We start from the raw sequence: 27418 nt of genomic DNA, 5'->3' as shown, positions 1-27418 counted from the left end.
TGTCAGCAAGAAGTGTTTCTGAAAAAATAAAAATAAATTTTGGCATACGCGTGTTTTGTTTCAGGAATCACGAAGAGGGCTATGTGAGTAGTTTACAATGAAATGTTCATTATAACCCGTGGCTGACTGAGGATTTTGTACTGCATGTACTGTCATTACTTATTAACACACTAAATTGACAAACGAGGATTTTAAATTTGATTTGCAGAACGGAAACGGTTTTGGCAGAGTCAACCAGGTACATTGTTTTTCTATGCTTAAAGATTGCTTTATTGTCCATTGCTAGCTGATGCTTTCTTTAATTTTTGTTTTTGCTTTGTGAGGTTTGAAAACTCCAAGGAATGCAAAATCAAAGTGAGTCAACAAATATTTGATGGGATTTAATAAGTTTCATCTCAAAAATTCATAAAATGAAAAATTCACCAAGTCAGCATAATTAAAGAAGCAGGGTAAATTTAATTTCAAGCACCACGACGTGAACTCTTGAACTGCTCAAGTGAGAAACAATTTTAGAAAATGGTTTTTCTGTTTTTAGTTATTAACGAATGAAGTGAGTTGTTCTCTTGTACGTCGTATATTTGTATGTTTTCTACGAGACTTAGATCTTGTTCAAGCTCCATTTTTTGTTTTAACGGTTTAACTTTAGATACTCATACATTTCATGTTTCAGGCTCTGCTCAGAGTAAAAATAGAACATGAAAGGGTTCGAACAATTGCTGTTCGCTTTTAGGTTCAAAAATGATTCAATTTTTAGAGTACCGTGGAATGAAAAAGAACTACCTTTTGACCGTGTATTATTTTGACCCAGTTGTTTAAGAGTCGATGAACGTAGTTCAAACTCTTATTTAGGTCGCGATGAATTTTTTTTGAGGCTTAAATTTAGTTTTTCGGGGTTTGACTTTTGATTTCTTTTTAAGCTTAAGTCAATTCCTATGTTTAAAGGAAGTCAAACTCGAACAGCAAAAGTGTAAAGGCTACGAAAAACGTGATCAACTTCTAATTGCGAAAAGGAACTTTATTTATCAGTTTTCCCGGTGAAATAGAAGTTTTACCTTTTGATCCAGTTTTCTCAAATCGGGTTCATTTTTATCAAAAAAGCGCCAATCATAAATTGTTCTAGAAATTCAGAGAGCTTTATGAAATCTATTTTTGCTTGGAATTTCGAAAGTCAGTATTTTCAAAAGTAATGAACGTAGTGAGTACTCTAATATAGGTCTTGGTGATTAAGAGTTATGAATGTAATCAGTACTCATGAATTTTGTTTTCAGGAAATTTCTTCACTCTCAATTTTTATTTTTCATTAGCTTGTGTTCGTCATCAAGTCCATACAAAACCAACTCTGTTACTTTTTTGAGCCCAGTGAAGACGCTTAGTGCTCCGCATTCAAAAAATGTGACGGAAGGTCTCTAGTGTTTTCCGAAGATAAATTTAGTTTTTTCGTTTTTCAGATACGCCTTTCAATCAGGGGGTAATTACACTTTCCAATAATAGCAAAGAAAAGGGCGAAAATTTTCAGCTTGGTTTGCGTGAATAAAAAACTGCGTCAGTAATTTCATTTGCATTTTACGGTGGTATAAACGGGCTATAGTGAGTAAATAAAAAAAGTAATCTGAATTTTATTAATGAAAATCTCTGTGAGCTGGAGACTAAATTGAAACTACCTAATAATTAACTAATTAAGTTAATTGACGAGAAAGGGTCATCAAAATATGCCTCTTCTTTAAAGGAAAGCAAACTGCTCTGTCAAAAGAAAATGTGTTAAGGCCTCGAAGAACCTGATTGACTTAAATTTCGAAAACGGATTTAATTGTACAGATTTTCCAGCGGAATTGAAAATATACTTATTGATCTAGTTTTCTCAAATTGGGCTAATTTAATCAAAAAGGCACCATTCATTAAATGTTCTTGAAATTCAAAGAGTTTATAGGGCATATATTTGTTCTCTAAAATGTGAAAATTGTAGTTTTTCAAAAAATAAGTCAGTGTTTTTTCTGTTTCCTTGCAATCATTGATTCTTTTCCAACTGTCTGTTGGCTCTCTTTTACTTATCACTAGAATTGAAAATTTATAGGTATATCCAAGTTGTTTTTTTTTTTGGTAATTTGCGTTTTTTACAGTCGATGAACGTAGTTTAGACTTATATAGGTCGCGATTTTTTTAAAGAAGAAAAAAGCTTAAAATTTTGATCACACTAGTAAGTTTTTTCGCGGTACGAATTTTCGTTTGTTTTTAGTTAAGCTCTTTTTCTTTGTTAAAAATAAGGGAAACTCCGTTATCGAAAAGCTGTTTTGTAAAAATCACGAAAATGTGATCGACTTCTTGTTTCGAAAATTGAATTTACTTTTCAGATTTACCTGCGAAATAAAAAAATTTACTTTGATCTAGTTTTTTTTTCAAATTAAGTCAATTTGGTTTTAAAAAGTGTTAATTATAAATTGTTTTTGAATTTCAAAGAGCCTCAAGGGCATTTATTTTCTTGAAAATTCGAAGGTCAGTATTTTTCTGTTTACTTCATTGACCCTTTTCCAACTGTCTGATGGCTATATTCTGTTTGACTTGCGTTCATTTGCTCGTTTCTAGCTGTATGTTGACTATTTTTAAAGCTCATTAACGCTTAACCAACTGTGCATTGGTACCTTGTTGACTTTAAAAAGTTTTTTTTTCATTGAAGCAATGGAATTAGTAAAAACTATTATATATGTCGTGATGACTTTTCGTTTGTTTCAGGAAATGTCTCAAAATTTAATCACCATTATACTCGATTGTTCGTGCTTTGCCTTTTGATTTGTTTTTAAGCTCACTTTTTTTGTTAAAAGAAAGTGAGCAGAAAGAAATTATCGAGCATCAAAAGTGTGAACGTCACGAAAAGCGTGATTGACTTCTAATTTCGAAAATGGATTTTAATTTTCAGCTTTCCCAGTGAAATAAAAAATTCCAATTGATCCAGTTTTCTTCATTTAGAATATTTTTATCAGTATAGTGTCGATAATCAATTCAAAGGTCTTTAACGCTATCCATTTTTTTCTTTGAAACTCGGTATTTTATTTCTGTTTTCTTGCTATCATTAATTCTTTTCCAACTGTCTGTTGGCTATGTTTAAAAATTTTAGAACTGATTTTATTACGTGAAGTTTTTTAAATGCATAACTTTTCACATAGTTTTGCTGCATAGTTTGCAGACTATTTTATGCAAAATTATTGTCTTTCAAAATTTGTCTTTGTGATTGTCTTTCAAAATTTTACTTGAAAAATTGTGGTTTTATGCAGTTTGAATCCACATTTCGACGCTTTCTCGCTTTTCTTTGATTTCTATAGTCGTCAGTGGAACCATGCGAACGAAAAGAAGTCAGCTGGAAAATTTGTTTTCGCGAGGAAAACGTTCAATTCCCGCATTGGTCCTATTTTTTTTCAATTTTCTTTTTTTTTTCAAATTTTTCTGTTTGTCTTAATTGACTCTTTTTAGGAAATTTTCGCCTTCTGATTTTTGGTTTTTTGTAGCTACCTTGTACGTGTGGGTTTTGTTTCAGAGAAGATGAACGTAGCTGAGACTCTTATTAAGGTCGCGATTTTTTCCAGCTCAAGTTTACTTGCGTGGGTTCGAATTCTGATTTTTGTCAAGTTCAGTTCATTTCGGTTGTTAAAAGGAAGGCAAACTCTAGTATCAAAAAGCAAAAGTGTAAATTCATGAAAAGGTGATCGACTTCTATTCACAAAAATTGAATTTGATTTCAGTTTTCCTGGCGAATTATTATTTTTTAATTAAGAGTAATGAACGTAGTGAAGACGCTTATATAGGTCTTGCTGATTTTTTTGTTTTTCAGGAAAAAGTCTTAAAATATTGATGCACTTAGGTATAATCCTCTTTTTGAGTTCAGTTGAAATTCATCTGCTGAATGTGACGTAAATAGCACTCTACAAATACGAACGTGGAAATGGCGCAAAGAAACGATTTCTACTTTCGAAAGTGGAATTATTTATAAGATTTTCCAGCTGAATAAAAACTTTAACTACTGATCCAGTTTTCTGAAGTGAAAAGGCGCCTAGCGTAAATTGTTCTAGAAATTCAAAGAGCCTAAAGGGCATCCTTTTTTTCTTTGATTGGCTGTGTTCCAGTTTTCTCAAATTAGTTAAATGTTATCATAAAATTATCAATAATAAATTCAAAGAGCTACTAGGCCATATATTTTTCGAAACGTTTGAAAAATTGACATTTTAAAATTTATTCAGTGTTTTTGTTCTGTTTACTTGCGTTCATTGACTCTTTTCTCTCTGCCTATTGGCGATGTTTTTGTTTTCTTTTTCAGTTACAGTTTTCTGTTGACTGTGTATAAGGTGAAATAAAAGCGGATCTGCTTAATGATCTTCCTCTTTTGACTTGCTCTGGAATTGAACTAGAAATGATAAGCTACATATTTTTAGATAAATTGTTTCATTATGAGAGTGAAACTTTTCAGATTTAGTAAAATAATAGTCCGAGAAAAATAATAAAAAATATTACTTTGATCTAGTTTTTTCAAATTAAGTCAATTTGATTTTAAAAAAAGTTAATTATAAATTGTTTTTGAATTTCAAAGAGACTCTAGGGCATTTATTTTCTTGTAAATTCGAAATCCAGTATTTTTCTGTTTACTTCATTGACCCTTTTCCAACTGTCTGATGGCTATATTCTGTTTGACTTGCGTTCATTTGCTCGTTTCCAGCTGTCTGTTGCCTATTTTTAAAGCTCATGAACGCTTAACCAACTGTACATTGGTACCTTGTTGACTTTAAAAAGTTTTTTTTTTCATTCAAGCAATGAACTTATTAAAAACTTTTATATATGAACTATTATATATGTCGTGATGATTTTTCGTTTGTTTCAGGAAATGTGTCAAAATTTAATCACCATTATATTCGATTGTTCGTGCTTTGACTTTTGATTTGTTTTTAAGCTTACTTTCTTTATTAAATAAAAGTGAGCAAAAGAAATTATCGAGCATCAAAAGTGTGAACGTCGCGAAAAGCGTGATTGACTTCTAATTTCGAAAATGGATTTTCATTTTCAGCTCTCCCAGTGAAATAAAAAATACCAATTGATCCAGTTTTCGTCATTTAGAATAATTTTATCAGTATAGTGTCGATAATCAATTCAAAGGTCTTTAAGGCTATCTATTTTTTTCTTTGAAACTCGAAAGTTGAATTTTCAAAAAACGAGTCGGTATTTTATTTCTGTTTTGTTGCGTTCATGGATTCTTTTCCAACTGTCTGTTGGCTATGTTTAGAAATTTTAGAACTGATTTTATTACGTGATGTTTTTTAAATGCATAACTTTTCACATAGTTTTGCTGCATAGTTTGCAGACTATATTATGCAAAATTATTGTGTGATTGTCTTTCAAAATTTTCCTTGAAAAATTGTGGTTTTATGCAGTTTGAATCCACATTTCGACGCTTTCTCGCTTTTTGATTTCTATAGTCGTCAGTGGAACCATGCGAACGAAAAGAAGTCAGCTGGAAAATTTGTTTTCGCGAGGAAAACGTTCAATTCCCGCATTGGTCCTATTTTTTTTTCAATTTTCTTTTTTTTTCAAATTTTTCTGTTTGTCTTAATTGACTCTTTTTAGGAAATTTTCGCCTTCTGATTTTTGGTTTTTTGTAGCTACCTTGTAAGTTAACTTTTAATTTTTTTTTTCGAGAAAGGCTTTATTTTTTCTGTGTTTTTGACTCTTTTCCAACTGTTTGTTGGCTCTGTTTTGTATCATTGTATTCTTAGATTTTTTCTAACTGTCGGTAGGCTAAGTTTGTGAAGTTCAGCTCCGCCGGTAGATTTCCCAGCGTAATGAAAAATGTTACCGATTGATCCCGTTTTCTCAAATTAGCCTAGTTTTATCAAAAAGTTTCTTTAATAAAAGATTTTTAATAGTGAGAGAGCTCTAAGGTTACAACTTTTGTTTCTCATGATCTTAAAATTTAAAAAATGTTTACTATTTTTTGTTTCTGTTCATTGACATTTAGTAACATAGATATGTGTCTGTTGTTTCTGTTCATAGTCATTTAGATATGTTTGCTGTTATTTTGTTTTCAAGAGTGAAAATTTTCATTGAATATCTAACAAATGTCGCACCAAAATTGAAATTTCAATTGCTGTTCCCACAATTTCAAGCTAACTACAGTAAGTATATACTGTCTTTTTTCGCCCACCGTCTATTGTCTGTTATTAGTTTTAAAAATGATTTTTATTTTTTGAAACTTTTGTAAAATTGTAGAAATTGATAGATCTAAGAAACACTTTCCAATTCCTAGAGCTTTCGAGTAATTAATGCTATTCTAAAACTTGCGAAAACTCAATTTAAACGTTGTGTTTTGTTTTTCCAGAGTCTATAAACACTTTTACAATTGTCTGATGACTATGAATTATCAATGAGTTAAGACACTTCTTTTGGTCGTGTGGGTTTTGTTTCAGAGAAGGTGAACGTAGCTGAGACTCTTATAAAGGTCGTGATTTTTTTCCAGCTCAAATATACTTGCGTGGGTTCGATATCTGATGTTTGTCAAGTTCAGTTCATTTCGGTTGTTAAAAGGAAGGCAAACTCTAGTATCAAAAAGCAAAAGTGTAATTTCATGAAAAGGTGATCGACTTCTAGTCACGAAAATTGAATTTGATTTCAGTTTTCCTTGCGAATTATTATTTTTTAATTAAGAGTAATGAACGTAGTGAAGACGCTTATATAGGTCTTGCTGATTTTTTTGTTTTTCAGGAAAAAGTCTTAAAATATTGATGCACTTAGGTATAATCATCTTTTTGAGTTCAGTTGAAATTCATCTGCTGAATGTGACGTAAATAGCACTCTCCAAATACGAACTTGGAAATGGCGCAAAAAAACGATTTCTACTTTCGAAAGTGGAATTTATTTATAAGATTTCCCAGCGGAATAAAAACTTTAACTACTGATCCAGTTTTCTGAAGTTAAAAGGCGCCTCTCATAAATTGTTCTAGAAATTCAAAGAGCTTAAAGGGCATCTTTTTTTTGATTGGCTTTGTTCCAGTTTTCTCAAATTAGTTTAATGTTATCATAAAATTATCAATAATAAATTCAAAGAGCTACAAGGCCATATATTTTTCGAAACGTTTGAATAATTGAAATTTTAATAACACTTCAGTGTTTTTTTTCTGTTTACTTGCGTTCATTGACTCTTTTCTCTCTGCCTATTGGCGATGTTTATGTTTTCTTTTTCATTTACAGTTTTCTGTTGACTGTGTATAAGGTGAAATAAAAGCGGATCTGCTTAACGATCTTCCTCTTTTGACTTGTTCTGGAATTGAACTAGAAATGATAAGCTACATATTTTAGATAAATTTTTTCATTATGAGAGTGACATTTTTCAGATTTAGTAAAATAGTAGTCCGAGAAATATGATTTTCCTTGACTATTTAGACACCTAAGACTGCTTGTTATTTTAATTGTTGTAAGTGTTGTAACTAAGTTTAAGCTATTTAACTGACTAAATGTTTGTGATCCTTTTTAGCTGAATCGTTTGACTTGGATCGAAAAAGCCAAGATGGTTGAGGTATTTTTTACCGATTCTGCCATTCATCTTAACATCATTCTTCCCTATTTGCTGTTGAATATCCACTTCATTCTAGACTTTTTTTGTTCATTCTATGTAATTTGATCACAATGAAAATTCAAGGTCGTATGAAGCTAGAATATATAGCTTTAGGTTATGCTGCGCATTTCAGGTAAAATTTGTAAAAGAAATCAGCTTCGTTGTTCTGAAAATCAGCTTCTTTTAAAGAGGAAGTCATTATATCTTATAGAGGAAATCAGCTTCAGTAAATTTTTCTAATCTAATTTGAAAATCACGCTGAAGCCATTTTTCAGATACAGTTTTGAAATCCGATTCAGTTTGTATTGATGTTATCCAAGTCACTCTAAACTTCTTTTTTTTTGTAATATTGACTTGTAAGCTTTATGGCTTGGTAAGCCTATATGACACACGCATGTTATTATAGTATCTGTAAGAATTTACATGGTCATACATATGTCTTTCAGACGTACCTGCGTCCATTCGTCGAAGTCTCCTTCCGCGACCAGCGACTCTCCACTACAGCAGCCGCCTCCTACTCGCCCACTTGGAACGAGGAGATCTCCATTCCCTTCTCAGCTCCGAACAATGACTACTCGCCCTCTAACTTGCAGACCATTGACGATATTTTGTACTTCAATGTGTTCGACGAGATACATGTTGATTTAGTTCAGGTGGGGTTTTCAACTGGTAATAAAATAAAATAAATAACAATAGTAATAAGGATTGCCCGTTGCTGTGCAAGCAGCACATAATGCTCCGACCATATTTTCGAAAAAAAAACTACAGAATTTTTTTTTAAAATTGCGTTGTTTTTGTTTTCGGGTGAGAGAGGCGTAACCAAAGCGTAAAACTTTGACTGTTAAAAAATAAGATGGATTTTTCTTGGTTCGTTCTTAAAATTTCTAATCAAAAAAGCGCTAAAAGAATTTTCGATAACTAAGTTCACTTGAGTTAAATTAACTATTTGTTATTTTTACAATTGAGGTTTAAAACCAACTATTGTAAGTATATTACAAGCCTGATTGTTTGCTTTATTCGCTCGAAGTTAGATGAAAAATCAATTATTTCAAACCGGTTTTTCTCGACACAGAAATTTCAATGTCGGCCGAATCACGACTGAAAGAGCTTCAATATGATATATCACTCGACCCACATCGATGATTGTTTGTGGTACCTGATTTTGTGTGGAAAATAAAAAAAAACTTAAACACACCCGAATAGAAAGTTCCGGTTTTCAATGGTCCGAAAAAGAACAAATTTGAAATAAATTGTAATAATAATAAAAAATAGTCTCCAGGTCTGTGAATTTTTGTCAGTTTCACTTTTCTCGCAACTTGACGCCATGAAAGTGACTGAAGATTTCACTCGAGCTTTTTGTTTGGGCTCGCCCTTTTTGATTATTCCAGCTTTGCTGAAAGCCTATAATTACTAAGCATTTTGAGCAGAATTTTCACTGCACTCTTCCAATTCTGGAGGAAATTAGCGTTGGAGGTAAAATCAAACTAAACAGGGATTAGGGAAATTTTAACATTCAATTTTTAGGCCTTTTATTTTTGCAAAATTTTTGATTTCGTGACAAATTCTTGTTTGGTAGAAAGTTCCTGTTTGATAAAACAAGGTATTATATAAAAAAATATTGTGACCGGGGATTTTTTTGACGTTTTGCAAATTTTTTTAACTTTTCTAAAAAAAATAGTTTTCCTAGAAACTACTGAGCCGATTTTCAAAGAAGTGGTATCAATAGAAAGTCCTCTCACTCCCCTGTGTGCCTGCATAATCACCTGGTGTCTTTTTATCTTACCCCACTTTCTACGGCGTTCAAAATAGTTTATATGGGGATTATTTATGGAATTTTTTTTTCGCAAAAAATAGACTTCCAAATTTGAGATTTTTGGTTAAATGGATATCACGGGTTATGAAAAGCTCCCCTAGATAAGTGGATTCTTCATTTTTCCACACAAATTTTATGGACGTCGGAAATGTTAATTTTTCGATTTTTTTGACCGTTTTAAATATATTTTGACTGCTCTCGAAAACTACACTCCCACATTTGAAATTTTGATTTAAATCAAAAGGATAGGCAGTGAGAAGCTCCCTGAGCGGCTGCGCCTAAAATTTTTTCACGTAAACTAATGGACCTCGGAAAGCTGGGGTCAAGTTTTGGTTTTTTGAAACTAGACTTTTTTCAAAAACTTCTCTACCAAATCGGAAAGTTTGATTTCAATCGAAAGAACGGGTTGTAGAAAGGTCTTGTACTTCAGCAGCTACGCTTAATTTTTTTTAGACGAAAAATTAAGACACTCGGAAAAGTCAAAGCTTTGATTTTTGACCGTTTTTTCAAACTTTTTAACTTTCTCAAAAATTACCCCTCCCAAATCCAAGATTTTGGATTTATATGAGAGAAAATGTCATGGGATGCTCCCTGCATGAGCGGCTACACCCAATGTTTTATCAAAAATTTGCGCCCTCTGAAAAGTCGATTTTGTGACACTTTTTGACTTTTATCAAAAACTACCCTCCAAAATCAGATTTTGGGTTCAATCGGATGAACAGGTAATGTGAAGCTTCCGTATTATAATTGCTTTGCTCATTGTTTTACACAAAAAAATATGGCACTCCAAAATTATTTGTTGTGTTTTGAAAATTTTTGTTTTGTCTCGAAAACTACCATCCCAAATCTGAGATTGTGGGTTCAATCAAAAGAATTGTTTGAGAGAAGCTCCGATTTTGATTTTTTGAGATTACCCAGTTCATCCCGCATCAGTGTAACAAATTCAGAAATTATAACAGATACCTCCAGGTTTAGCTGGGCCCTTAGTTGAATGATCTCCAATGAGTATCATAAGCATGACGTTTTTCGTGGGGCATTTCCATTCTTTGGCAGTACAAGAAGTTGTTGTTCCGACCATGTGAAAATTGGGCAGGAACTTCGGGGTGTTGTTTAGTTTTTTCTTTGTTTTCCACGCAAAATCAGGTATCAAAAACAAACATCGGAATGGGTCGAGTGATTTATCATATTAAAGCCCTTTGAGTCGTGATTCGAACATCTTGAAATTTTCAAAAAATTGTCCCAGTGTCGAGAAAAACTGGTTTAAATTCTTTTTTCGAGCAAATATAGCGAGCGAGTAGGTTTGCAATTTTTCTACTCATTTTTCTGCAAAAATTGTTGTCAAATTTGCTGATTTCAGTATGAATGACGATGATGCCTAGTTTTCCAGATTCTTTTATCATACCACGCAGGAAAAACGACACTAATTTGAAAAAAGTTTTTTTTTTGTATTTTTCTAAGACTGGTCTGAAAATTTTGTGCTACTTTCACAGTAACCGGTTATCCTTGTAAATCTACAGATATCTTTCTTGCGACGAGAAGCCTCTCGGTAATTACACATCCTAATGATCATTTCTGACTATCTAATCAAAAATTCAAACTAAAAACTGTTAATAAGTGTTGAGTCAATGTGCTGTGTTGCGTGTAGGATGAGCGAGACAGGATGACGACAGTGCACCATCGGCTGGAGAGGAGGTGGCTGGGGTCCATCAAAGTCCCTTTTGGTACTATCTATCTCAACAGCAAAATAGAGGGCACTTTCAGACTCAACACGCCGCCGGTTCGAAAGAAGAAATCTTACTACTTTGACCAAATAATAAGCACAATTCTTGATAATTCTTTATAGTTTCACTACAAAATTCTAAACAAAGTTTCGTGACCAGGGGTGGATCTAGGATTTTCTCCAGAGGAAGGGGCGGATTTTCAAAAATTTTGCCGGCCTTTTAGGTCGACCATTTTGATTTTTAGCGCTCTATAAATCACTGTAAAGACCCTTATTTGACCAAATTTTCTGTGCAGCTAGCGAAATTTTGAAAAAAGAGGCGTTTAAGGCAATTTTTGGAAAAATTTGACTGAAAAATCGCATTTTTGGGCGCGCGCTTTTCCCTCAAATTTAGAATGCAATGGGGCAATTGAAAAAAATCGCATTTTTGGGCGCGCGCTTTTCCCTCAAATTTAGAATGCAATGGGGCAATTGAAAAAAATTGATATCTTAAAATAGTACAAAGGGGGACCCTTGGGGTCGGAAGGGGGTTGAATCCTTAAAGGAGGGGGCGTCCCCCCTCCTAAATCCCCTAGTATTCATGACAGTTCTTTTGTGGGAAATATCGAAAAGAGGCTATAGAATGACGATTTGTTTTTTTTTGAATCCATCCGGATTTTCTTTGAAAAACAATTCAACTATTTTTACCTGGCTTTTGAGTTATTAAGAGAAATGAACGTAGTGAGTATTCTAATATAGGTCTTGTTCATTTTTTGTTTGTTTTGTTTTCAGGTAAAAGTCTTTAAATGTGTTCACATTCATTTTTTTTTGATTTTTGTGCGGCTTGATTTGTGATTACTTTTTTAAGTTCAGTGCATTTCCATTGTTAAGAGCAAGGCAGACTCCACTATTGAGCAGCAAAAGTGTAAAGCTCCCGAAAAACTTGATCGACTTCTAACTTTGAAAATGGAAAATAATTATCAGATTATCAGCAAAATAAAAGTTTTACCTATTGATACTGTTATCTCACATTGGGTTAGTTTTAACAAAAAAACGTCCATGATATATTGTTATACTAATTCAAAGAGCTCTAAAGCAATCTATTTGTTTCTTCGAAATTCAAAAGTAGAAGATTTTTTAAAGAACAAGTCGCTTTTTTTCAGTTTCCTTGTGTTCGTTAATCTTTTCCAACTGTCAGTTGGCTATGTTACTATATAAAACACCAGTTTTTAAATGTTTTGCGCAATTTTTTGGAGACTATACCCTTTTTAAATGTAATCGAATTACGTAAGAGGCTCACTTTGATGGTCGAACACCGACAAAATTACATCAAAGTGAGCCTCTTACGTAGCTCGACCACATTTAATAAGGGTGTAGTCTCTAAAAAATTGCGCAAAACCTTTAAAAACTGGTGTTTTATACAGTAAATATAGCCAACTGACATTAAGAAAAGATTAATGATAGCAAGGAAACTGAAAAAAAGCCGACTTATTTTTTCAAATATCTTTCAATTTTGAATTTCGAAAAAATATATATATGGCCTTAGAGCTCTTTGAATTTAGAGGACGCTTTTTTTTAAAAAACTAAATCAATTTGATAAATTATCAATAAGTAAAATTTTCATTTTGTTGATGATCTGATATTATTTTCCATTTTCGAAATAAGAAGTCGATCAAATTTTTCGGGACCTTTATAATTTTGCATTAAAATTGAAATTTAAAACGTGTTTTCTGTAATTGTTTTGACTTTAGACAAAAAATGAAGACAAAACTTGCTCAGAATTTCAGCAGAACTAATGTGTGATTATTTGTTTAGAAAAAATTGGGCTCAAAATTTTACCTCATAATCGGATCATTTTTGCCTTTTTAGTCAGCCAAAATTTACGCCAAAACTACTCGGTCGATCACTGACAAAATTGCGAGTAGTTTTGGCGTAAATTTTGGTTGAGGCAAAAATGATCTGATTATAAGGTAAAATTTTGAGCCCAACTTTTTCTAAACAAATTACACCACATTAGATCTGCTGAAATTCTGAGGAAGTTTTGTCATCATTTTTTTGTCTAAAGTCAAAACAATTAGAAAGTAAAGTCAAAATTGTTTTTGATGAAAAGCGAACTGTTCTCAGCAGTAACGAAAAGGGAAAAGAAAAAATTTCTTGGACGTCTTCTAGTTTTTTAAATTTTAAAGTTTTGATTTTAAAAATACCATAGAATTACACATTTAACCTTTCAATTTTGGGTAATTTAATCAAAAAAGTGCCATTCATAAGTGATTCTTGAAGTTCAAAGACCGTTAAAACTATATTTTTTCTTTTAAGCTCTTAAATTCGTTGACACCGAGTAAATGTTGGCTATGCAGCCATAATAAAAACTCTTTTTACTGAAAAAGGGAGGAGTTTGAAAATAAAATGAAAAAAGAAATTTGATTTTTTTCTGTTTTTTTTTGGGTCTCAGTTTATTTACTTGTGTCGTTCTGGTTGTATTCTTTGTGTTACCTCCTCAGCGACTGTTATCATTGTTCTGATTTGAATTTTTAAAATTTAATTAGTAAGTAATTCTAACCATAAGTTGAACCAATCAGATTACATCAACCGCCAAAATTGAACAAGCAAGTTTGAACCAATCAGATCACATCAACCGCCAAAATTGAACAAGCAATTCTGAGCATGTTGAACCAATCCGAACACATCAACCGCCAAAATTGAACAAGCATTTCTGAGCACATGTTGTACCAATCAGAACACATCAAGCGCCAAAAATTAACAAGCAATTCTAAGCATAAGTTGAACCAATCAGAACACAACCGCCAAAATTGAACAAGCAATTCTAAGCATTTGTTGAACCAAGTGACCTATGATTTCAGAGAAACCAGGAAAAGCTCCAAATGAATTTTTAGCTACTATTGAAATAGCATAAGGAAAGGCCAATTTTTTTTTCTTATATAGGTGTTGTTGGGCTACAAAGACAGTCGTGAGTTGGAAGTGAGAACGACGGGACTGCCAGAGGTTCTATCGGATGGAGAGGAGGAGAGTAGTCGTGGGAAACAGGGCTCCTTCATCTCTCTTTTCGCCACAATTGAGCCTCCTCTGGCACCGGCCGAACCAGTTAAGGAACAAGTAAGTGAGAAATGTCAGGTCTTTTGAGAAGCGATGGTGCAATGGTTAAGCGTTCCGACTTTCAATCAAATTACCGGTAGTTCGAGGCCCATCATGATCAGCGCTCTTTGTTCCAGGGTGAGGCAACAATTTTCAGCCAGAAAACTTGCCCAATAATGCATGTAGACCTTGAGCATGGCGTACAACTGTTTTCCGTAAAGAACTGTACAGCTCGTGTGTTGGTCTCTTTCCCTCGTGGATATATAGTCTTAAGTTTTTAAAAGCACCTATGATATAGATAAGAAAGTGTTCCGTCTGGTATGAACGCTGTTAAAGTTTTTGCGATGATAAACTAATAAACTAACAACTGATTTACAGCTCAGGATAAACTTGGAGTAGTTATAGTTACAATCAGGGATATCTTAAGATTTTCTCGTAATGGGGAGGGGATTTCCGATCTTTCCTACTAAAACACTTTAAAGACTATAATGTCGTCAAAAAATCTCCAATGCCAATTTAGAGCACTTTCGAAGGTTACGACGAAGCAAATCGCGCGAGCTCACAGTATCTATTGGAGCCATTCGAAGTTTAGGGGTTCTTTGGCCAAAATTGGAGGTTGTAAAGTAGTACCTAAGGTGGAACCTTTGGTTAGTGAGAATATCGAACTACTCAAGATGTCGAATCCCCCAACCCCGCCCTGGCAACAACTTCACATAATCATCCATTTAGATTTCATGTTGAGAATGAACGAATTACTTGATAGCGCCTGTCAGAGGATTAAATTTAGTGTTGTAGAAATAATTCAGGGCGGGGAAAGCCAAAGAATATTAACAGGATGAGATTAAAATGTGTTAAAATGTGGACCAAGTGAAAAATCTCCCACTAAATCAATTTAGCGAGGAGATCGTTCACTTGCTTAAAAGTAATATTTTTCAGCCAATCTGATTTGAGCATAGTACATGCAGGAATTACTGCTTGAATTTGCCATTTAACTTTAGGGGGGAGATTTTTCACTTGGTATACTTAGGGGGAGATTTTTCACTTGGTATACTTAGAAGGAGATTTTTCACGTGGTATACCTAGCGGAAGATTGTTCGCGTCGGCCTAAAATGAAATTATCTGTGTTTTTACGTGGATCATCATGTCAAGTGTTTGTTTGTTATTTCAAGACTCGGAAGAAACTCAATTTTGACCTTGTAAACAGAGTACGTATGTTCTATGCACCATCTAGGCTATCATTATAGATCAATTAGCTCTTCGTTAGATTATTAAATGCTATATTAAAGGTAGATTATCTAATATTTTAGCACTTGCAAATTTTTAGTGTTAAGTTCTTAAAACAAATGTAAAGTAATTTGTATTTGCAATTATTAAGAGTCGATGAACGTACTGAAGACTTTTTTATAGGTCTTTTTGATTTTTTCTTCAGGCAGTTTTTTTTTTTTTTTCTTCAGGAAAATATTTTTGAATGCTCAAAAAATATAGGTGTGCATTCACTCAAATTAATGCATTTATGAATGCACTTGGGTATATATCCACTTTTTGAGTTCAATTCAAGTTCATCTGCTGAAAGTTAGGTAACGTGGAAACGATTTTAGGTCCAAAAGTAGAATTTGATTTTTCACTTGGTATACTCAGAGGGAGATTTTTCACTTGGTATACCTATAGGAAGATTGTTCGCGTCGGCCTAAATGTTATTATCTGTGTTTTTACGTGGATCATCATGTCAAGTGTTTGTTTGTTATTTCAAGACTCGGAAGAAACTCAAATTGCAATTAAAAAAATTCGGAATAAAAATTCTAAAGTAGAAATTTTTTCAAAATAGGTCCGTTTTTCTGTTTACTTGCGTCCATTGACTCTTTCCCAACTGTCTGTTGACTATGTTGTAAATAAGTTCTTCATTATTTTTTATTACCTTAAGTATTTATTATTCGTTACCAGAATTGAAGTAATTAGATGTTAAATAGATAATGTACGTGGGAGCTCCTCATGTTAGATTGGAACCGCATGCATGGGCGGATCTGAGTTTTCACCAGGGGACGATGTATTTTAACATGAAGTTCTAGGGCATTTTTGGACGGTTGCCGCTTTTTCCTCAAATTATGTGAATATTGGTACCCGAGGCGCATTGAGACGAATTTTTAGGCTCGTTGGAGGAAAATGGATGTAAAATAATGGATCTACTAATCAATCGCACCCATAACCCAATTTCAAGATGGGGATTGTTTCGACCAATTAGAATGCAGCATAATTATAATTTCTTGTTATTTATAGGGGTGGAGATTCTTTTCTAAGTACCATGGTGGCAGTGATGGTTCCCCCCTTTTTAACTCTAAACAACTTAACACCCTACAATTTCACTCCCTACTTTTTGTTGCCTTAGCAATATAACCTCGCTACATTTTAAAACAATTTCTATGACTTAAATTGTTTTGAATTAGCACAAGCAGCTTTTTTAGTAATCATAAATGTTTAGCGAAAAGTCTAATTGAAAATAAATTACAAACCTGTAGATAAGAGTCTTAAGTAAATTGGGAAGACTCCTTTTAGCATGTATAACTAAAATAAACCAAGTTTTTCATTATGGTGCGTGTGTATATTGGTACACGAGGCGTATTGAGACGAATTTTTAGGCTTAGGCTCGTTGGAGGAAAATGGATGTAAAATAATGGATCTACTAATCAATCGCACCCATAACCCAATTTCAAGATGGGGATTGTTTCGACCAATTAGAATGCAGCATAATTATAATTTCTTGTTATTTATAGGGGTGGAGATTCTTTTCTAAGTACCATGGTGGCAGTGATGGTTCCCCCCTTTTAACTCTAAACAACTTAACACCCTACAATTTCACTCCCTACTTTTTGTTGCCTTAGCAATATAACATCGCTACATTTTAAAACAATTTCTATGACTTAACACCGTTTTAATCCAAAATGAAAAGAAAACTTACTTCAAAGGGGATTTCGGTAACCATCAAAGAATTAAACGAGAGAAACTTTTGCCATTTAAAGCCAGACAAATTTGCGCTACTTAATTCGCGTAAGTTTTGAATAGAAATGACCTTGCAAATGATTTCAATGAAACGTTTCAAACCAAAATGAAATGGCCTTGCCAATATTTTCAATGAATCATTCCAAAATGAACCAGAAACAAGCAATAGTTCAATGAACTTCAAAAGTCCGCAAATAATTAGACGTCCTTTGACTAATATGGCCTGATTTTCTAGACATTTTCAGCCGGTATAGAAATTTAAAAAAGGTTTAACTAATGCCAAAAGCCTTAAAATCATTATTTTTAGAATCATTCTCGAACTTAAACTTATGACCTGATCGCTTTGTCAGCTTTTTTTGAACTGTTGGCACATAAACGCAAAGCTAAAGGGTTTGCCAGCCCGTAGTCCCAACCTAGCATCCCGAAAATAAGGGCGATTGTCCTGGGAATAAATTGCTAAGGCACGAGTCATGTTCTTGCGTTTAGTTACGTTTCCGGGAGTCTGCAAGGAAACGTCTTTTTACACCAAAGACTTTAGTCAAGGTGTTATGGTATCGTGTAACGGGTTTTTTTTTGTTGTCTGTTGTCAAGTGTCGACAAATAACGTCCACAGTTATCAATTATCATGTGGGCTGGACTATATCGCGCTATGTCACGTGATTGCGTATGTTTGTTTCTTTATTTGTTCATCTTTATTTATTTAATTATCTGTTCTTCTATTTATTTAATTATGTTTAGTTTGCTTATATTTATTTATAATTTATGTATGTACATATTTATTTTTGTTTATTTTTATCACGTGTTTTGTTTATTTATTTAATTATTCTTTCTTTCATTTAGTTTTGCTTTTATTATTTCTGCGTGTGTATTGATTTAATTTATTTATTTTCATTTATTTATATTATGGGTCTGTTTGTTTGGTTATTTGTTCATATATATTTTTTCATGTCTATTTAATTATTTGTACATTTCACTTTTGCTTTTATTTATTTATTTATTTATTTATTTATTTATGTATTTATTTATTTATTTATGTATTGATTTATTTTTTTATTGCTTATTTATTTATCAGGTGTGTTTTGTTTATTTGTTGATATTTATTTCTATATTTATTTAATTATTCTTTCTTTCATTTAGTTTTGCTTTTATTATTTATGTATGTGTATTTATTTCATTTATTTATTTTCATTTATTCATATTATGGGTCTGTTTGTTTGGTTATTTGTTCATATATATTTTTTCATGTCGATTTAATTATTTGTACATTTCACTTTTGCTTTTTTTATTTATATATTTATTTATTTATGTATTCATATATGTATTTATTTATTTATTTATGTATTGATTTATTTTTTTATTGCTTATTTATTTATCCGGTGTGTTTTGTTTATTTGTTGATATTTATTTCTATATTTATTTAATTATTCTTTCTTTCATTTAGTTTTGCTTTTATTATTTATGTATGTGTATTTATTTAATTCATTTACTTTCATTTATTTATGTTATGGGTCTGTTTGTTTGGTTATTTGTTCATGAGATATATATTTTTTCATGTTAATTTAATTATTTGTACATTTCAGTTTTGCGTTTATTTATTTATTTATTTATTTATTTATGTATGTATTTATTTATTTATGTATTGATTTATTTTTTTATTGTTTATTTATTTATCAGGTGTGTTTTGTTTATTCGTTGATATTTATTGCTATATTTATTTAATTATTTTCTTTCATTTAGTTTTGCTTTTATTTATTATTCATGTATGTATTTATTTATTCATTTATTGATTTATGTTTATTTATTTTTGGTTTGTTCGTTCATTTGTTGGTTTGTTCGTTCATTTATTTATTTATTTAGTTAGCGTCTTTGTTGTTTGATTGTGAAATTTGATGTTTTACTTCTTAGCTATGTAGTTAAAAGCAAAAAATGATTTTCAATTTATTGTTCTGTTTAGGATATTTTCAGAAAGATCTGTATATCACCAATTAGCGTACAACGATTTACAGGGAACGCTGCCAACGAGATTTGTCCACTTGCTTTTGGGTTGCAGCTACATCAAAAATGATTTTAAATTTTTTATTTTAAAGATTTATCTATAGTTATATCTGTCCGGTAATTAATTTTCAAATTTGCTTTTGTATTTCTCAAAAAAGAATTTGTTGGAGCGTGGACTCAAGCCAAGTACGTGTTAAGCGCCCTTTTTTATTAATTTTTAACAAGACTGATTATTTTATAAACGCTGACAAATTTTTAATTACTGTAATATTGTTGCATTTATTTCTGAGCGAATGTTCGTTATCATAGCCCACGTCTGAGCAGAGCGATGTTATTATTTATATTGGTTTTCACAAATATATTTTTGCAATGTACTTTTTTCCGTAGTTCAAATTTATTGTAATGGTTTCTATAACACAATGATGGTGATATAATTTTTTTTTCAGAAATGACGTCCACTGTTTTGTTTGGCGATTCTATGTTAAAAGGATTTAACGAATACCTTATCAGACTTTCCGATACGTCGGTAATAGTGAAATCTGGACTGAAAGTCAGTACCATCAATGACACTCATGTCAAGGAGATAAAAGCCTTGAAACCAGCTCGCGTTATTCTTGCTGTTGGTGCAAACGACATGTGTCCCCGCCAACAAGATATTGTGTTACAACCAAGCATTGCCCATACCGATGCTTCTCTCGCGAGCTTGGCAAAGGCCACACTTGCTATGTTGATTATGTCACTTGCTTCTCCTCTTCGCGATGCTGGCTTTGAAGTCCTGCTCCTTTGGTAACATTTTCATAAAATGACTAATTCAGTAATAATAATAATGTACATTGTTCATCAGGTATCGGTTTTGCTGTTTTTTTAATGAAGTTTAGAGAAAAAATAACTACATTGTATTTTTAGTCCAATTGTTCGCAAGGACTTTTACCGTGAAATCCGCGCGTTGGATACAGCCATCAAGTCTTCAGATTGGTCATTTATTCCCGTTGGACTATTGCGCTACACACATTTATCTACCGATGGTGTTCATTTGTCGCAAATGGGCTGCCTGAATTTGGCGAAATTAATTTGTGAGAGAGTATCCTTAACTCTTTTGACATCTGCCGTGGTAAATACTTTTTGTCTATTCTATTTTTTTTTCTGTTGTATTCCACTGAGCACTTAAATGTCATATTTTTATTTTTGCAGCCGTTTACTATCAGCTCATCTTCAGTGTTTGGCGTCTCTCAAATTTCCCTTGACGTTTGCAATAAATCTGTTTTGAGCATAGCTGATTCCCTCTTTGCAGAGCTTTACAAATCATACAAACAGGAATCTTGGACACATGTCAACGGGCGCTCTGTCAAGTGGATTTCAGAGGTTCCATACTCATATGGAAGCGTTCGCCACCCGCCCAACAACTCTTGGTCACCACAGTTGTTGTTGTTAAAGACCTTGTTGGAGAAAGAACTCAAAGTTTCCTTCAACAGTGTCCTCATCAACATTTATTGTTCCCTCGAAGAGGTAATATCACAAAATACCGTCATAACAATTAGATAACATAGAAAATGTACTTTGCCTATCAGTATTTTTAGGGAGTTGGATTTCACGCTGACAACGAACGTGGTATTCCTGATTATCCAACCATTGCCAGCGTATCCCTTGGAGCCACCCGACGCTTTGCAATGAAAAGAAACGGAACCACGCGCTCTGAAGTTTCTGTTTTGTTGCCACATGGTAGCGTTTTTACCATGCTCGGAGCTTGCCAGAAAGACTGGAAGCACAGCATCTTGAGAGGATCCACTGCACCCGATGGATCGTTTGAGAAATGGAATGGCGTCCGTTTAAATTTGACGTTCCGTAATCAGTTTGACGCTGAACGTTGAAGTTTTATGTCATTTTTATTACTTGCCGGTTTTTGAAGGTTGAATTTGAACTTGATTTCGTGGAATACTTAACTGATATCTTTACCTGATTGAAGTTTTGTTCATGAATACCAACATTGGTACATTTTTCAGATCTGTGTCATGTCTTTGCAAGTATTTTTTTTTGTTTTTTGGATTTGTTTTTCGGATTTTTTTACTGCTACATACTGTCAATTCTGAGACTGCTTCACAATTTCTCAATATAATAAGACTAATAGTTTTTTTTCATTTTAGCTCTTTCTTGTAAGTATATGTGTAAGTACGATTTTTAGTTATTCCGGAGACCCATATGAGTCTACATGCCAATTTATACGATTGGCCGATTGAAACGACAGGAGGCGTTTTGCTACACATACAAACACAATCTTTTGTATTTTATTATAGCTATAGAAAATGATCTACAATGCGTAAGTACGACATTTAGTTCTACGATTGTTATTTCAGGTCCTTTGTCAATATTTCAGGCTCTTTGTCAATATAGCAAAATTTTGGTGTATACATGTATTAGTAAGATTTTTTGTTCTAGAACTGTTATTCTTCAATTATTAGTTGTTCAAGTTGTTTGGTTTTTGCTTCAGTTTCTATGCCTTCGGTGTATTGCGCGTAGCGCCTATGTTCAAAAAAAGCTGACATAAATTTCAGTAGCTTTTAAAATTTGAATTTCAATAATACGAAAGAATAAACAAAAATGAAATGAAATTTACAATGGTTTAGCACAAACTAGATAACGCTCTGAAAAAGTACAGATCAGTTTTGTCTTCGTAAACGGACATTATGTTTTGTACTCTTTCATTTAATACTCGATACTTTTTCTTTTTTGTGAACTTATGGCCACTCGATGCATCAAAAAAGTTGAGTTTTTGTACGGAAGCGTCTTTTTGCAGGCTACCCACTACTTTCCACATATTTGGGTGGGCTCCACTGAAATATGATTGAATCCCGAAATGCCATCCCTCGACAGCATTTGTTGTTCGAGCAATCCCCATCACGGCCGCATCTCGCTGGTTCCAAAGGGAGGGTGGGAATGAAACTTCACGGTTTGGCACCAAGCTTTTTATATAAGTAGAGCCGAAGTACAGACACAACTCGTCAATTTTCTCTATTTTCTCGGGTTCTAAGCAATTTCTGTCGCATACATTTTGAATTTCTTGAACAATCATGTCATAGGAATCGCCGATCTTTTCTTTTTTTTCAAATGCAAGGGATGGCAGCATTTTTAATTCGTTTCGTAGGTCACTTTCAGACCCAATTCATTAATTTTTCTCATGTAACTCTGGGAGAGATGAAAAAACAACCCGATAAATGTGCTTCGGGGAATGTTTTTTGGAAGGACTGAAGAGCAGCTTGCTCAAAATCTAACAAAATTTTTTCAGGCCGGCAGTTGGGTGCTAAATCAATTAACGCCTGCAGGAAGCGATTGTAGGTTTTTTCGGTTTTGTTAGGGAGGAAAGCGTAAATGCAAGCTGGCGCAATGTCAGATACACTAACATGAATTGAATAAAGCTGATAGAACATTTTTGGAGTAATTTTGAAAGTTCCATCGGCTAACCAGAAAGATGACTTCTCCAGAACTCTCAGCATTTCGGGGTCGCCGCACATATTGATTAGCTCATGATCATTTGATCCACTGTCATACCGGATAAAATTTTCAAAAATTTCAGGGATCTCGAAATTTCGCGCAACGGGGATGGGCGGCATATTTACATCTAGCTGCTTACGAGTGCGAGCAGCCGTTCGGATCAGTTTGTCTTTACTTGGGAGAGCAAACTGAGTAGCCAAATCCTTGGTAATTGGCAAAACCGCACTGGCAACTGCAACAGTCGGGGTAAATCTCTCGCTGAGATCTTTTATATGCTTTGACATTTCGGGCCTCCGATTTTCCCGCTGAAATGTCGTGGTTATGCTCTCCACGCGTCTCGATTAATTCGTTATTTTCAGTAATGGCAGTTGCTTGACAATTATGTGTTTGATATTTTGAGCGAATCCAGTTTTCTGTAAACTTATTTTTTCGCTTGAAATAAAATTCATGGCCGGACGCTATAAGAATTGGCTTGTTTTTAGATGAAACTGTGAACTCGAAAGAAGACTCAATCATAATGTGTTTATTGTGTTTGCGTTTGTTTATCACTTGAGTAAAGTATAAAGTGACTGTCAGAATTTAATTTTTGTCAGAATTTTTACGGCAAATTGTTTTGAATTAGCACAAGCAGCTTTTTTAGTAATCATAAAGGTTTAGCGAAAAGTCTAATTGAAAATAAATTACAAACCTGTAGATAAGAGTCTTAAGTAAATTGGGAAGACTCCTTTTAGCATGTATAACTAAGATAAACCAAGTTTTTCATTATGGTGCGTGTGTTAATTGCAAGATTAACTTTGGTGTGATAAGAGTTAAGATAAGAAATTCATAAAGCATTAATTTTAATAGTGAAATGACTAGGTGTTAAAATGTACTGTGTTAAACTGGAAAATAGGAGTTATATTGTTGTCGATTTAAATTGTTTAGTAGTGAAATGACTAAGTTTTAAAATGTACGGTGTTAAATTGTAGGACACCGGCAGTGATGTCCATTAAAAAAAAATTGAAATTAAAATTGTTTAAGAAAATTAAAACAATTGTTGGCATCAATTTAAATTTTTACGAAGCTATTTTAAGTTTTCTTTTGAATTTAAATTTTTCTTTAGTCTGTTTTTTAGCAGTTTTTCTGTCAATTTCGAGGACTTTTCGCAATTTTGTGGAAAGAATTCCAAAGCAATTTTTTTGAGCATATCTATTTGCTACAAAACTTCATCAAATTTGTGAAAATTTAGATTGTTTGTTTTTTCCGCGGAACTGTGAAATGTGAAATTAATTATCGTGAGTGTACTCTGGCGTCGGATCGAATATCACCGGAGCAATTTATTTTTTTTTTTCAATTTAAGTTGCTCGATTTAAATCAAAATTTTTCATTTAATTTGAGTGGGCTCATAATTTCAGATTTAAATAAATTGAAATTGAAATGAAAATTTAAATTGGTTTAAATTGGTTTTTAAATGGACAACACTGCATGGGGGGATTGTCAAGTAGATCCAAAATGGATTCAAAACTTTGAATCCCTGAGGAGGAAAAAGATTTAAACCACCCGACCGAAAAGCCTATCAGAATGCAGTTTCCGCACTTTCCTATAAAACTCTAAAGACTATATTGTCAAAAAATATTGTCAGAACGCATGTTAGCCAATCAGAATGCAGTTTTTGAAAATCTGAATGAAAAAATTAAACGTGGAAACCAGTTATTGTTGTACTATTGATTGGTTTAGGTTTTCGCGCATCGCATTCTTTCTTTCTGCCATAAAAATAGTCGGAATCATGACTTATAGAATATCTGATTTCTCTGCGCGCTTAGAATTTAAAAGCAAGTTGACATAATGTTTAATGATGACTCTTTTCAGTTCGAATCAAGAGAAGATCGGGAGTTGATCCGCTACGCACAAGAATGGCAGAGTGCTCTCTCGAAGGCGTTCCCCAAGAGGTCTTTTGTATGTATAGTTGTCGACATTCAAGGGCAGTCGGTGTTTGCCTCCAGATATGTGAATAAACTGGCTCCCCCTGAAGATGTGGCAAAGCCAATGGGCGATTTGGACGAAACAGTAAGGGAACAATTTTTTTCAGCTAAAAATAGTTGTAGGTGGCAAGGAATGCTAAATCAGAGCATCAAAACGTGTTGTAGAGGTTGTTATATAAGGTTCTTATGCCTTTTATAAAAGATTCTAATTAGATTTTTAATTAGATTCTAATTTAAATCTTCGAGAAATAGTTCGTTTAGAAGTTTATATATCGTTGTCAAATTATTGATTCCTTTCAAATCCCGTGTTTCAGGAGCGCGTGGCGCGGTTCGTGGCCAACATCCCCTTCGTTTCGGACAACCTTGCCTTCCCAGGAGTGTGTGACATCTGGAGTACTTGTGATGTAAGAAGCAATCTCTCATTATCATAGTATCTTCAAGTTTACACAGGAGGAGCTTGTGTGATACAATGAGTCTACTTTTTCTCATCTCAATTAGCACATTTCCATGTTCAATTTATTTTTCGCCCTTTTGAAACAGCCTTCATTACGTTATTAATGAAAATGCATTGTTGCCTGAATTGAAATTGAAGGTTGTGTACTTAGCTTGGCTTTATTGTGAAATGATTTGATAATTTTTCAAGAATCTATTGCTATCAGGGAGTTGGTCGAGAGATCTACTCCGGTCGCCCAGTTGTTTTTTATTTAAGAGAATCTTTACACTTACATTTAGCAAGTGTTGTTTACACTATTGGTATTCTTTTTTTCTAACCTAACTCGCAAATAGAAATGCTCATTTGGCGGCATTTTTGCTATAATCACGATCTGTAGCGTTGAAAATTTCATTGCATCTGTTTTCTGCTTAATTGTGGCTAGTTTTTGTGAAATGTTAATCGTACGTGGTTGAGTGGTTAGTGCGTGAGACTCATAATCTCTAGGTCGCAGGATCGAATTCGACACGTAGCTGTATTTTACTGATTCGAGACTTATTTCGAATTTTTTTATTTCATTTTAAAGAGCTGCTTTTTGTCGAGTTCTCGCTAGTGTTCGCGAAGCGCAGCTTCGCCTCTGTGTTGAACTAGTTTATGCAAAGTTTTAAAGAGTTCTGAACGTAGTGAATACTCTTATATAGGACTTGGTGATTTATTGTTCCGACCATCGAAAATGGGGAGGAACTTTGGATCCGGGTGTTTTAGATTGTTTCTTTATCTTCCACGCAAAAGCAACTACCACAAATAACCATTGGAATGGGTTGAGTGGTGTATCATATTAAAGCCTTTTCATGCGTGATTCGAACGACATTAAAAAAATTTCAAACGGTTTTCCCAGTGTTGAGAAAAAACCTGTTCATTATCAGAAAATTTTAAGCTAGGAAAACTTTATTTTACTGAAACGAAAACTCTTTAGCGCTTCCTAGGCAAAATTTTAGCTTCATTTAGCGCTACCTAGGCATAAAAATTTTCTAACTATATCTCAAAATTATTGTGAAAAACAGAATTCGAAAAGTTTTTTTTCCATTTTTTTATTTGCTTTTCATTTTTTGGGACCAGTGATGTCGATTCTGCTTAATTCACTTTTTCAGGCGTTTTTACAGTTTTATCATCACACCGCGTACCGCGCTTTGTAGATTATTTATGAATTTGGCTGGACCATTCTGTGCTTTCGGTTCTGTGCACAGCACAGAACCCGTCATCTTTGTTTTTGATTTTTTTAATCAGGAAAAAGTATTGGAACTTGTTCACGCTAAATTTTGATTTTTCGCAATTTGTTTTTTTTTTGCTTCTTTGTAAAGTAACTTCATTTGCTTTGTTGGAAGGAAGACAAATTCTACAGCCGTAATTTTAGAACAAAGTGTCAATCATAAATCATTTTTGAAAGTCAAAGAGCTTTAAGGCCATATATTCTTTGAAACTCGAAGTTGAGATTGTTTCTTAAAAAACAAGACAGTATTTTTTGTTTCCTTGTTTTCATGACTGTTTTCCAATTGTCTGTTGGCTGTGTTTTGAGAGTTTAGTTCTCATGCTGATGTATATGAGGTATAACTTTGCTATTTCGTCTAGTCTTCTTTCCACTTTCATTTCGCTGAAAATTTTCAACTTCCCATTGACAGTTGGTTGTCATCATCTTGGAAATCATTGTTCCGATTATTTTAACTTTGGCATACTAGTCAGAACAAAATGTTTTGAAAATTTTTTGTAGAGGATCTTTTTCTTCAGGTTTGTTTTCTTTTCCACGCAAAATCAGATATAGATTAACTAGAAGAAGGCTAGGCCGTAAAACTTTTATTCAAGTCCTGAAAATTTAATTTCATCACATTATTTTTCAAATTTTTTAGCGCCATGGTTGCATAAAACAATTTTTTTTTGGAATTTTGCGTTAAATTTATTTGAAAAACATCAATCACAAGTTTTTTTTTGGAAATTCGAAGGTTGAATATATATCACATTAAAGCCCTTTCAGTCGTGATTCGAACGACACAAAATTTAAAAAAAAATTTCAGGGTCAAGAAAATTTTGGTTAGTAGGCAGTTAGTAATTGCAAGAGCTTATTTAAGCCGTGAAAACTTAGTTTTACTCAAGTAAAGGTCGTTTTTGGAGTTTTTTAGCGCAGTAAAGGTAGTTTTTTAGCGCAGTTTTGGGAGCAAAAAGATTGAATCCCTTTATTCAAAAAGTGTTTTCCAATTGACCTATTTTACTATGACTCTCAAATATGCCTAAGTTCTATGATTTCGTTCAGATTTTTTTTATCACAACATATAGAAAAAACGACACCAATTTGAGAAAAAAATTGTGT

The 27418-nt window shown here is 33.2% G+C and overlaps 1 protein-coding gene and 1 long non-coding RNA gene across 3 annotated transcripts in view; both read left to right on the top strand.

Moving 5' to 3' along the window:
- Positions 1 to 27418, top strand: part of LOC134854459 (coiled-coil and C2 domain-containing protein 2A-like) — a 78980-nt gene that overhangs the window by 36670 nt on the left and 14892 nt on the right. The window contains exons 21-27 of one of the 2 annotated variants that reach the window (XM_063870715.1): positions 65 to 83; positions 7505 to 7546; positions 8032 to 8238; positions 11044 to 11175; positions 14041 to 14211; positions 24514 to 24711; positions 24941 to 25030. In XM_063870715.1, the coding sequence (XP_063726785.1) occupies positions 65 to 83; positions 7505 to 7546; positions 8032 to 8238; positions 11044 to 11175; positions 14041 to 14211; positions 24514 to 24711; positions 24941 to 25030 (859 nt within the window). The remainder of the gene's footprint in view (positions 1 to 64; positions 84 to 7504; positions 7547 to 8031; positions 8239 to 11043; positions 11176 to 14040; positions 14212 to 24513; positions 24712 to 24940; positions 25031 to 27418) is intronic. The other variant, XM_063870716.1, reaches the window with a different exon arrangement.
- On the top strand, positions 20091 to 20858 carry LOC134854461 (uncharacterized). The gene is made up of 3 exons (XR_010164406.1): positions 20091 to 20290; positions 20371 to 20685; positions 20748 to 20858. It is a non-coding gene; the product is annotated as an uncharacterized LOC134854461 (long non-coding RNA).

This window comes from Symsagittifera roscoffensis, chromosome 9 (genome assembly GCF_963678635.1).
Source record: "Symsagittifera roscoffensis chromosome 9, txSymRosc1.1, whole genome shotgun sequence".
In the NCBI taxonomy this organism is placed as follows: domain Eukaryota; kingdom Metazoa; phylum Xenacoelomorpha; order Acoela; family Convolutidae; genus Symsagittifera; species Symsagittifera roscoffensis.
Note: the sequence above shows the minus strand (reverse complement) of the source record. Positions and strands in the feature narration are given on the sequence as shown.